General features: G+C 40.1%; 1 protein-coding gene across 2 annotated transcripts in view; it reads right to left on the reverse strand.

Annotated features, from left to right (window-relative positions):
* The window catches only part of VWA8 (von Willebrand factor A domain containing 8), a 395,340-nt gene that overhangs the window by 44,103 nt on the left and 337,864 nt on the right, over positions 1 to 13,373 (reverse strand). For both annotated transcript variants that reach the window (XM_050766153.1, XM_050766152.1), the window contains exons 38-39: positions 5,787 to 5,895; positions 2,369 to 2,525 (exon numbers count right to left, since the gene is read on the reverse strand). In XM_050766153.1, the coding sequence (XP_050622110.1) occupies positions 2,369 to 2,525; positions 5,787 to 5,895 (266 nt within the window). The remainder of the gene's footprint in view (positions 1 to 2,368; positions 2,526 to 5,786; positions 5,896 to 13,373) is intronic.

Genomic DNA, 13,373 nt, shown 5'->3' on the forward strand with positions numbered 1-13,373 from the left:
GAAACAGTGCTAAGAGTTATGGAGAAAAGGTACAGGATGCCATAAAAGGATCAATGGTGGGAACTGACCTCATTCTGCATATGCGTAAGTGGCAAAATTGTTTTAAAACTTATTATTTGATGATAGTGAAGAATTATTACTTTTTAAAGACTTAATAATAGTATTGTGAGTTTGTATTTTTTTTTGTTTTTATATTATGGAGATACACTTGGAAATATTTACAACGAAATGATAGAAGTCTTGGATTAGCTTCAAAACAAGCCGGCAGAGAAGACTAGGAGTGGAGCCAGATTTTTCTTCTTGAAGTTGGGGGGTTGGGTCCATAGCATTCATTATACGTTCTTCTCAACTTTTATGTTTGAAAAGTTCCTCATAAAAAGTTGAAAAATTTTCAGCAGCATTAAATGAAATACTCACCAAATGGGATGAAAGTTCCATTTCTACATGAAAATAGAAAGCAACATCTTTCTCTTGGTGTTTTGCTGTGCCCCATCTTTCTCAGGATCTCCATGTGTTTCTATTTCTTTCTCTCGTTTCTCACACCCTTGCCCAGCTCCTCTGTCTTTCAACCACCTTATGGTATTCTCTTTTACTTCAACTGCGACTCTTCTCTGCAGCATTTACTAGATGTGTATATTTTCCTCATCCCTTCCCCGTGTCCTCTCTTTCCTCTCTTACACCCGTTAAATTCATTTGCGTTATGGCACAGATGCCCCTTGACTTCTTCCCCTGTAGGGCAATTGTCCTTAACAGAACCACACTCCTTACTCCTATTACGGCAACAGGAGAAGAAGGTACAAGCACTGTTACCTTTCTGCCTCCCTGTGAACTATGTGTGTGCCAGAACACTCTATCTACCTGTCCACTTGGGCAAAAATTTGGACTGAATAATTACTTGGCAGGTTTTAAGGGTGGCAACCACAGGAACTCATTAATTGGGGAGGGGAGAATGACACATGTCCAACTGTTTAGTTCTTTTCCTAAATGCGTACTTTATAATTCATAAGAAATGTAGAGAACTTTCTTTCTAACAAGACCGTTCACTACACTATTCTCTACCTTTTTTTTGAGACGTTTAAACACTTTCATTCCTAACATAGTTACTTGTTCTCATAACCTCCCTGGGAGAAAGGGAGAGTGAATTTTATTTCCAGAAGAGCAAATTCAGGCACAAAGAGGACAGATAAACTGTCAACAGTCACCAGGGAAGCCAGCAGAAGGGCTGAGAGCAACACTCTTGCCTCTAGCATCGAGTGTGTTATTTACCTGCTGAACCCTGAACCCGCGAGGGTCTGAACTGGCAGGCTTTCCTGAGGGTGTGGCGGCAGGGCCTGCATTCTTGTCTCTATTGTCCTGTACTGTTTACTTGCAGGATGTGGAAGCACAGCATGTAATGTAATACCAGATGTTCTACGTGGGAGGAATTTCATAACTCATACACTTTAGCATGCTTTTTTCTAACTGCGCCCAGCTCCTCTCATGCAGCACAGAAATGTAAATCTGCTTCCCAAACTATTACCAGGTCCTGGAATCTGAAAGGAAATATTGGTGGTTCTTTGGTATTTTTCACTTTTAGCTGAAGCACACATGTGGATGTCTAGGGTAACATCATGTGGATTCTTCTTATTTTTTAAATGGCTCCAATTGTAGTGGCCCAGAACAGCTGGGGAATGTCCAAGGGCCACAGGGTCATTGGCCTATATTAAGGTCTCTACTCACTGATGAGGCCTCCCCATCCAAACTCACTGTCCCCCCTCCCGAGCTGGTACCCATTATCCTGCGTGGGCAAGCTGCCTCTCTCTGCCACAGACACTATGCTCATCCTGCCCTGGTGCCTCTGCTCATTTCGTTTTCCCTTTCTGGAATATTCTGGCTCTTCTCTTCCCATCTCTAAATCCTAGCTGAGCTCTGGCCGCACCTCACAGCAGCCCACTAAACTTGCCTTTCTTTGTACTGCTGGAGGGGACAACCTCTGCACCCTATGACTTTAGCACTTAACTCTGTGTGTGTGTGTGTGTGTGTGTGTGTGTGTGTGTTCCCTTGTCCTGTCTCCGTACTAATCTGCAAGATTTCTGAGGGCAGGAAGGGACCATCGTGTAGACTTACCTGAATTCCCTATGTTGCCTAGGAACAGATAGACATGGATGGGGTGATTTGAGCTTTAGATTTTAAGGAGCCTGAGTAGAAAGAACAGGGGATTTTGTTTATTTGGCTGTTTCAGTTAGGGATGGGGATATCTGTGGATTTCAGTTTGAGGTCCGAGTTGCAGCATGAGGTGGAAACGCACACAAATCTAGGTTTCCCCACAGTCCACCGTGACATTTCACCATAACAGTAGTGCTGCTCTAAACGCGATGGGAACACTGACCTCTGCTGGAATGCTCTCTGGCCCATCTCTCTAGCAGCTCTCTTGACCTCCTCGGGAACTGCATCTTTCTCAGCCTGAGAGACCTGGTACACCGTATGGCCTGCATCCAGCCGGTAAGGGCCTCCTTTGCCACCCAGGCCTGCCGTATCTCTTCCCCCTGGAAGGAAAATATGGAAATTCGGATGATAAATCTGAACTTGACCATAGAACAAAAGTTGGGTCATGGCTTTAGGACAGGCTTGTGGAGGATATTAACTGTACTTAACTAGTAATTAAACAGTCAAATTACCTTCTTCTGGAAAAAGATGTATTCTCTTGTTTAGGATGTTTTTCCTTTTTCCCATCTGTTCAAATACTACCTATATATCAAAGCTTACTCCAACTTCTATGACACCTTAGCTAATGCTGCTACCTCACAGGGATTCATACTCTTGTGTACTATTTCATATTTATTTTTCTCACTAACTATATGATAGATGAGATATTTTATTTATTTTTGTACTACCGCACCTATAAGAGTGGTTTGAATATCAATAGATACTTAGTATATATTTGCTAATTAAATGAACAACTGTTCCCTTCCCTCAGGTATTACCTTAGTTTTCCTTAAAATACCTGGACAGTCAGGCTATAAATACTGTTTTTTTCTGCTTTGCAAGTTATAAAAATAATGCACAGAGAGGCTAAATATTCATGACCTGATATCACTGGCTTAGCCAAGATTAGAAGCCAATTATTACACCCACTTTGACTTTTGGTTTGAACAGTATATAACGTGAACACCACCAGCTTTAGAACAGTCTTTCAATAGACACTCAAGTTCACATGATACATATTACATATACATATTACATTTTATAACATAACATTGTATGAACTGTTCATGTTGTAAATGCCTGTAAGGCCAGGTAGGTCATATGATAAAAAGTTGTGGGGACATTGACTAACTTAGAGAGGATTTACCTTGTCTAAATACATCCAAATTGAAATTATTTTAAAACACTACATGGACCAGAGGAAAAAAATACATCTGTTGGCTAGATTTGGCCTTTGGGCTATAAGCTTGTTACCCCTATTTAGGGGTAGATTAGAATACTAGTAACTCGTTTCTTTTGTTTATTCACATGTAACTTGAGAACTTAGAAGAGAATCCAATATTGAGGGGCAGTATAGTACAGTATGGTATATTATAATATGCTGCTATTGTATGTTATGATATAGTTAAACCAGACTGCTTGGGTTTGAATCCTGGTTCCAACCCACCAGCCATTTATCTTTGGGGAATTACTTAACTTCTCTGTGTCTCAGGCTCCTCTCTATAAAGTGGGGATACTAATATTATTTCCTTCATGGGATTGTCATGAAGCTAAAATGCTTACAGCAGTATCTGGCACATAATAAAAGATATATAACAGACTGCTTTTACTATTATAAAACAAAGCCTAGTTATGCAGAATTAGGCAATTTCTAGTTTCATAAAGTGGAAAATTTGAAGGCTTTTAGACTTTGGGTAAATTATGTTACATTTTTCTTTCACTATCACCACCCCCACCCCCACCCCCACCTCACCACTGAGCTTTAACTGGTCTAATAAAACTAAAACCAAGAACTCAATATGAACTGCTCCCCTTTTGAAAGTCCAGTTATGTCATTTCTTTTTGGGAAATACTATGAGAACTACCTATTAATTACACTACTCTAATCTTTTGATTGGAACATATTTCACTTTTATTTAGAAATGGGTGGTGGAAAATTCCTTCTGGGATGTGTGTGACTCCCATTTCTTCTCATGGCCAGCCAATAGGCGGAGGGGTGCAGTAACTGGACAGTGACAATGAGCTATAGGAGGAAAAGGTGTTTCTGGGATCTAACTCCTTTCCTACAGCAGGGTATCCTGAGTATGGGTGGATCATGAATTTGAGCTGAACGTTTCCTAGGTGCTGAGATGTTATCATTCTGGTGAAAGGGAGAAAGTGGTGGAAACATCAGAAGCTGGTGTGAGTGACTGGCCACATGAGTCACAGGGCCCCGGGGAAAGTTGCACTGGGGTGGAGCAGGTGGTGCTCTTCATGATCTCCACTTCCCAGAGCCTTTAATTTGTACTATTTCAATGAAAATGCTTCCCAGAGGTTCTAAGACTGCAGGGCATAGTCTTAAAGCTAAGCTGGACATTCCAAACCCGTTCAGAAGATAATGGGGAGGGTGGGCAAGGGAGGAGCATTGATGAAGAAAGGGGAATCAGATGACTTGTTGGGCCAGAGCTCACTTCAAAGAAAAGAATTCTGAGGGAAAAGAATGGCAGAGAGAAAAAGAGAAATTGAAGCCAAGGAGCCTTGATCAATTGAAAACTAAAAGCCAGGTGAAACAAATGTAGCCTCAATCTGGACAGACACGTGAGCTAGTAAATTCAAGTTTGGTAACAAATAGGAATTTCTCCCCCAGAGTAGTCCACTGCTGGGAAACCACATCTGGCTGGCTCGTTCCACAATGCATTCCATATGGATTAAATCTTGTTGGCTTGACACTAACTTCCAGATCAAAGGACATTTCTAAAAATAGCCTTACTTTAAAGCTGATGCTTGATGAATAAACAGAGTAGACAAGAAGTCCACAGGCCTATTTGATAGCACATTGTCTCAGCAGAGAAACCCATTTCCTCCCGAGTCTGTCAAGGCCAAGAGGCACAGACCATCCCAAGGAAGGTGAAGTACAGAGCTCCTGCCAGCACTCCTCACGGTGAGATAAGCTCAGACAGTGCGCACACAGTCTGGCCCTATTCCTGTGGCCTCGCAGATGTGTCTGCTCCAGCTGCCGCAGAGGAAAAAGGAAGACGGCAGTCCTGGGAACAATGCCCTAGTTGGGCAGCCAAGAGGAAGGAGTCGGCCATCGGTTTAGACTGCAACCAGCCTTATCTCGAAATCTTGCACCCTCAACATACTTTTAAGATGTGGAAGACAAGGACCATTTCTTTTCAAAGTCAGTTGCTCAAGAAAGAATTTACTGTGGATTTCTGGCATGATCCCAAGGTCATGGAATTTGAAAGAAGGGATTAACACTTTAGTGAAAATATTCTTTATGCCAGGCATCGTGCTCGGTGCTTAACAATTGTAATCTCATTTAATCCTCACCACAACTTAAGGTGGTTCACACTATCCCCTTTTGACTGATGAAGCAGCTCCAGGAGGGTCAGAATGTTCTTAGGTCACAGGGTGGCAGAGCCTGTGGGACTCCAAATGCCAGGCTCTTCGCATGCCTTGATGTCATGCTGGGGTAGAGGGCAAGACGACAATCCAAGTGAGTAATGAGGGAGGCTGAGAAGGAAAGCCGGTCTCTGAGTCTTCTCAGGGGCGCTGTGCTGGCCTAATGGGCTTGGGAAACCTCGGGAAGGCTGACTCAGGAAAATGCTTGTGCCACCAACCTGTTCCGCCAGCCCAAGTGTTGCCGCCCACATGAGGCATGTTGTCTGGGTCCTCCTTCCCGTGTTTGGGGGAGCTTACATCTTCACCACTGTCTCTGTTGATTGTTATCTAAAAATGAAGAATGGAGACATGTTTACTATCCTGTGACAAACATCAGGAACTGCATGACAGAAAAAAAAAATTTTTTTCTCCTAAGTCCTTAAGTTATCACATAACCTCAGGCCAATGGACTTGATAAATGCTGTGAGTATTTGGCAAAAATTCCATCAGATGGATTCCAACATCCATCTAGTTGGGAAGGAGAACTAATTTTTTAAAAAACTCAAAGAAAAGTAAAGGAGCTGGACTGCATTATAGCTACAGAATGTTTCTGGTGCAAACCAAGCTGTGAGCATTTACCAGGCCATGAGACTTACCAGATGCAGGGAAAATGGATCTCACTGGAGAGGGGTATTTTGCCAGTGGTTTAAAAGGATCACCACCTAGCTGATCCAGCTGAGTCATTATATACACATTTACCCATTCTATTTTCAAAGAAATCCCATTACTCTGAGAAATGCCATTTTACATAAAATATATGGAAAAGAAAAACAAATCTTAGTGATAGATTTATGTTATATACTAAAAACTGCTTATTTATTTTTTGGACCCACTTCAATTTTTATTATGGTATTTTGTAGCTTTCCTAATTCATCTTTATTGTAAAACTAGATTTATGATTCCTGCAATTCAAACAGAATAAGTAGTACTTTAGCCTTCTGTGAGAGCCTGAAGTTCATTGCTTCCTCTTTCATTCAGTACAGTGTCACCAAAAGGAGTGATAATCACACAGAAATTTCAATCCTAGTAGTCAGTTCAGTAGATACTACTCCACAATAAAAAGAAAGCATTCACATTTTATGCACACTATGAGCCTGCTCTCAGATGTAATGATTTCCTAGAAGACAAGATCAAATTCTCATTCATTTGTTCAAATAAGACTCACAGAAAATGTACTGATGGGACATTCTGTGAGGTACCATGGGGCCTACGCCATGGAGGATTGGTTCCTGCCCTCAAACTGCTTACAGTGGAACAACAGAGCTTACAAATAAATGGGCCTGAAGTGGGTCTTTAGAGTTAACCATTCCATGTTGGTACCTGGGTTTTTCATTCTTCATGTTGGGATTAATGCAGTTAGGTAGGTAATTTGAGGTCTTTGCAAATAAAATGGCCATTAAGAATAAAATCAACATAACTTCTATTGTCTTATGTCCAAGTTGGTTCATTTCAAGTGTTATGACATCGTAGGGATTTTAATTAGCTGGGCTTTTCTGCAAATAGCTTTGGCAGCACCAACAAAATTTTTGCCAAAACTTCAGCATACTCCAAGAAAATTTAGCAGGCAGACATGACAATTGATATAAATTCCACACACATAATCATGCTCTAAAAATGGGTGAAAATAATTTTTCCTCCTGTTTTCTTAAACAAGCAAGATAGCTAGAAACATTTAGAGAAAAACTCCCAGCCTAGAGTGCAGTGGTGGGATCTTGGCTCACTGCAACCTCCGCCTCCCAGGTTCAAGCAATTCTCCGGCCTCAGCCTCCCAAGTAGCTGGGATTACAGGCACCTGCCACCATGCCCAGCTAATTTTTTTTTTATTTTTAGTAGAAACGGGGTTTCACCATGTGGGCCAGGCTGGTCTTGAACTCCTGACCTCAAGTGATCCACCCGCCTCGGCCTCCCAAAGTGCTGGGATTACAGGCAGGAGCCACTGTGCCTAGATACATTTTTTTTTTTAATATAAGAAGAAGATACTTTATTTTTAAACACAAAGACACAATTTATTTTTTATTTCTTTTTTTTTTTATATTTTAAGTTCTAGGGTACATGTGCACAATGTGCAGGTTTGTTACATATAGTATACATATGCCATGCTGCTTTGCTGCACTCATTAATTCGTCATTTATGTTAGGTATTTATCCTAATGCTATCCCTCCCCAAGCCCCCACCCCACGACAGGCCCCAGTGTGTGATGTTCCCCACCCTGTGTCCTAGTGTTCTCACTGTTCAATTCCCACCTGTGAGTGAGAACATGTGGTGTTTGGTTTTCTATCCTTGCGATAGTTTGCTCAGAATGATGGTTTCTAGCTTCATCCATGTCCCTGCAAAGGACATGAACTCATCCTTTAAGGCTGCATAGTATTCCATGGTGTATATGTGCCACATTTTCTTTATCCAGTCTATTATTGATGGACATTTGGGTTGGTTCCAAGTCTTTGCTATTGTGAATAGTGCTGCAATAAACATACGTGTGCATGTGTCTTTACAGTAGCATGATTTATAATCCTTTGGGTATATACCCAGTAATGGGATGGCTGGGTCAAACAGTATTTCTAGTTCTAGATCCTCGAGGAATTGCCACACTGTCTTCCACAATGGTTGAACTAGTTTACACTCCCACCAACAGTGTAAAAACGTTCCTATTTCTCCACTTCTCTCCAGCATGTTGTTTCCTGACTTTTTAATGATTGCCATTCTAAATGGTGTGAGATGGTATCTCATTGTGGTTTTGATTTGCATTTCTCTGATGACCAGTGATGATGAGCATTATTTCAAGTGTCTGTTGGCTGCATAAATGTCTTCTTTTGAAAAGTGTCTGTTCATATCCTTTGCCCACTTTTTGATGGGGTTGTTTGATTTTTTCTTGTAAATTTAAGTTATTTGTGGATTCTGGATATTAGCCCTTTGTCAGATGGGTAGATTGTAAAAATTTTCTCCCATTCCTTAGGTTGCCTGTTCACTCTGATGGTAGTTTCTTTTGCTGTACAGAAGCTCTTTAGTTTATTTAGAACCATTTGTCTATTTTGGCTTTTGTTGCCATTGCTTTTGGTGTTTTAGTCATGAAGTCCTTGCTTATGCCTATGTCCTGAATGGTATTGCCTAGCTTTTCTTCTAGGGCTTTTATGATTTTAGGTCTAACATTTAAGTCTTTAATCCATCTTGAATTAATTTTTGTATAAGGTGTAAGGAAGGGATCCAGTTTCAGCTTTCTACACATGGCTAGCCAGTTTTCCCAGCACCATTTATGAAATAGGGAATCCTTTCCCCATTTCTTGTTTTTGTCAGGTTTGTCAAAGATCAGATGGCTGTAGATGTGTGGTGTTATTGCTGAGGCCTCTGTTCTGTTCCATTGGTCTATATCTCTGTTTTGGTACCAGTACCATGCTGTTTTGGTTACTGTAGCCTTGTAGTATAGTTTGAAGTCAGGTAGCATGATGCCTCCAGCTTAGCATTGTCTTGGCAATGTGGGCTCTTTTTTGGTTCCATATGAACTTTAAAGTAGTGTTTTTTTCAATTCTGTGAAGAAAGTCATTGGTAGCTTGATGGGGATGGCATTGAATCGATAAATTACCTTGGGCAGTATGGCCATTTTCATGATATTGATTCTTCCTGTCCATGAGCATGGAAAGTTCTTCCATTTGTTTGTGTCCTCTTTTATTTCATTGAGCAGTGGTTTGTAGTTCTCCTTGAAGAGGTCTTTCACATCCCTTGTAAGCTGGATTCCTAGGTATTTTATTTTCTTTGTAGTAATTGTGAATGGGAGTTCACTCATGATTTGGCTCTCTGTCTGTTATTGGTGTATAGGACTGGTTGTGATTTTTGCACATTGATTTTGTATCCTGAGACTTTGCTGAAGTTGTTTATCAGCTTAAGGAGATTTTGGGCTGAGACGATGGGGTTTTCTAAATATACAATCATGTCATCTGCAAACAGGGACAATTTGACTTCTTCTTTTCCTAATTGAATACCCTTTATTTCTTTCTCTTGTCTGATTGCCTTGGCCAGAACTTCCAACACTATGTTGAATAGGAGTGGTGAAAGAGGGCATCCCTGTCTTGTGCCAGTTTTCAAAGGGAATGCTTCCAGTTTTTGCCCATTCAGTATGATATTGACTGTGGGTTTGTCATAAATAGCTCTTATTATTTTGAGATCCGTTCCATCAATACCTAGTTTATGGAGATTTTTTATATGAAGGGCTGTTGAATTTTGTTGAAGGCCTTTTCTGCATCTATTGAGATAATCATGTGATTTTTGTCTTTGGTTCTGTTTATGTGATGGATTATGTTTATTGATTTCCATATGTTGAACCAGCCTTGCATCCCAGGAATGAAGTCAACTTGATTGTGGTGGATAAACTTTTTGATGTGCTGCTGGTTTCAGTTTGCCAGTATTTTATTCAGGATTTTCGCATCGATGTTCGTCAGGGATATTGGTCTAAAATTCTCTTTTTTTTTGTTGTGTCTCTGCCAGGCTTTGGTATCAGGATGATGCTGGCCTCATAAAATGAGTTAGGGAGGATTCTCTCTTTTTCTATTAATGGAATAGTTTCAGAAGGAATGATACCAGCTCCTCTTTGTACCTCTGGTAGAATTCAGCTGTGAATCTGTCTGGTCCTGGACTTTTTTTTGGTTGGTAGGCTATTAATTATTGCCTCAATTTCAGAGCCTGTTATTGGTCTATTCAGGGATTCAGCATCTTCCTGGTTTAGTCTTGGGAGGGTGCATGTGTCCAGGAATTTATCTATTTCTTCTAGATTTTCTAGTTTATTTGCATAGAGGTGTTTACAGTATTCTCTGATGGTAGTTTGTATTTCTGTGGGGTCGGTGGTGATATCCCCTTTATCATTTTTTATTGCATGTATTTGATTCTTCTCTCTTTTCTTTATTAGTCTTAATAGCAGTCTATCAATTTTGTTGATCTTTTCAAAAAATCAGCTCCTGGATTCGTTAATTTTTTGAAGGATTTTTTGTGTCTCTATATCCTTCAGTTCTGCTCTAATCTTAGTTATTTGTTGCCTTCTGCTAGCTTTTGAATGTGTTTGCTCTTGCTTCTCTAGTTCTTTTAATTGTGATGTTAGGGTGTCGATTTTAGATCTTTCCTGCTTTCTCTTGTGGGCAGTTAGTGCTATAAATTTCCCTCTACACGCTGCTTTAAATGAAAGACACAAGTTTTACAATAGTCCTGCCACAGCCCCAGGGACTTCTGGGCTGCTTTCAGAAGGATCTTCAGAATCTATGGCTGGTTTTTAATATCTTTCCTAGTGACATTTATGTATTCTTTAAAAACATTTGATTTTTAATAAATAGTCAAATGATACTTAGAGTTGATTTCTGTTGGAAGCTATTTGCTAACTTGCTGGTAAACTTCGGCAAGTCAAGTAAGTTCTCCGGACCATCACTTTCGCATCAGAAACTAAGGGGTTAAACTAAATTATTTATACCATTACACCCAGCATTGACGTGCTGTGACTGATTCAGTGATTTCAAATCTGGTAAATAAGGTTATCAAAGTAGGGTTTTCATCAAAACCAGGTACAATTATACAATAATGAGACAACTGACAGCTTCTCATTTACAATGGTTTGACTTATAACTTTTCAACTTTACAATGGGATGAAAGCAATACACACATTCAATAGAAATCATACTTCAATTACGCATACAACCGTTTTGCTTTTCACTTTTAGTATATTTAATAAGTTATATGAGATATTCAACACTTTATTGTAAAATAGGCTTTATGTTAGATGATTTTGTTCAACTGTAGGCTAATGTAAGTGCTCCGAGCATGTTTAAGATAGGCTAGGCTAAGCAATGAAGTTTGGTAGGTTTGGTGTATTAAATACATTTTCAGCTTACCATATTTCTAATTTATGATAGGTTTATTGGGATGTAAGCCCACCGGAAGTCAAGGAGCATCTGTAGTTTGCTTATAAGCGTTAAGACTCTTCTATAGGGTAATTCTAAAAGAGAAGTTCCGAAAATAGTCTAAAAATTGGAAGAACCATTCTGAACACCATTCCTCACTTGGTGGGGCGTGTGTGTGTATTCTGGTACACTGTTAAAAATAAATTTTAAAAAACCAGAAGAGGTATGAAAGGCAAATTCCTACATGTCTTCTAACTTTACTTTCATCAAATATTATCACCCTAAGACATTTCACACAATCCAGTTATTCTGCTGTCAAAACAGTCTTTTAAGAATCGGTACTACAAATGAAGGCACAAGGTAAAAGAAAAGGCCCCTCAAGTAGCCTCCCTCAGTTACCTTCAAAACTATGCTTTTGAAGTTGCAAAGAAACCTATAATGGCCATCATGGAGGCAAAAGACAGGCGATAAAATTTCTGGGCAGAAAGGAACTGGCATGTTCTTTGCCACATGAGTGTCTTGCCAGGCCATCTGCTGGGAAATGGGGCTGTACACATTGCCAACACGAGGAAGTTCCACACCAACCCCAAATGGGAGCCCAGAGATGTTTCAAAATCGACAAATTCTTGACAAAAACAAACATCAGCCAAAACCTGATATGCTCTAGGGAAATGTACACCATACAATTCCAGGGATGTTTAATTAGAAGCAAGGCATTTAGAAAGCTTATCTAATCTTGTGTCATTTTATGAATGCCACTCACTCACAGGAGTATATTTCTTTAGGTGGATGGAGGAGTACATATGTCAAGAAGTTTTCAAAGCCATTTTAGGACATCTCTTACATCAATTGACAATGATTCATAAAAGATGCAAGTCAGGAATTCTAGGACAGTCCAACCCAGGACAGAAAGAAACTGGAACATACACTCGGGGAGGCTTATCATTTGAGGAATTTTGTTTCTGGGGACAGCCATGTGCTAGACAGCCACTAGTCATTCAGAAAATTGATAAGCTGCTGTTTGCTTTCATGTACGTGTTGAAAAGCATTTGAAATGTACTTCCTTTGAGAGTTGGTTTCAGTTAGAAAATGCTCAAGTAAGTAATTCCAAGTACTGAAATAAACACTACTGAATTCACTTAACGGGATCAAAAATTTCCCCCAAAAAGAAAATATTATGGACCCTTATAACTTTCGATGTAACCCAATGCTGAGCCCCTTGATGTATTTCTCACAGCTGACACAATCTGCTTTTCTAAAGGTAAGTGTGCTATAATCGTAAGAATCATTATCCTCTTATATGTCAATTAAAATGGAAAAAACATGGATCCTGTAAATTACATCTCATAAAAACGTTCCGGAGTAAAGCCAGCACAGGGAAGGGACATGACTCACTGAAGCCCTGTAATTCTGGGCAAGGCCCATATATTTTAGTCTCCTCCTTGAGTTCATGACTTTTAAAAACCATCAATAAAATGATAAAAATAGCCAGAATATAATCCTGGAAGAAAAGTGAGCTTTTGGAGGTATGATTGGACAACACAGCTGGAGACTAGGTGTGGCAAAGCAGACATTTCTAGTTGCCTACCTCACGTTCATTCCCTCTTTTTTCCTTTTAAACAGAAACCAGATATATCATACTTGGCTGGAATTAAGCACAACAATCCCATTCCCCTTAGCCAGTGACTGGTGCAGGGGAAGCCATGTGGCCTGAGATGTGAGAGAAAGTCTGCCAGGAGGCTTCTAGGCAGCCTTCCCAGGTAAAAGAAAAGATGGTTGTGAGAAGAGCTTGTCACTGTCCTGGATGCACTGCTCTCTCGTCCCCTCCAACACACACACACACACACACACACATATACATACACCCACTTCCTGCCTTGGGACACAGTTGAG

Source organism: Macaca thibetana, chromosome 17 (genome assembly GCF_024542745.1).
Source record: "Macaca thibetana thibetana isolate TM-01 chromosome 17, ASM2454274v1, whole genome shotgun sequence".
Classification (NCBI taxonomy): Eukaryota; Metazoa; Chordata; class Mammalia; order Primates; family Cercopithecidae; genus Macaca; species Macaca thibetana.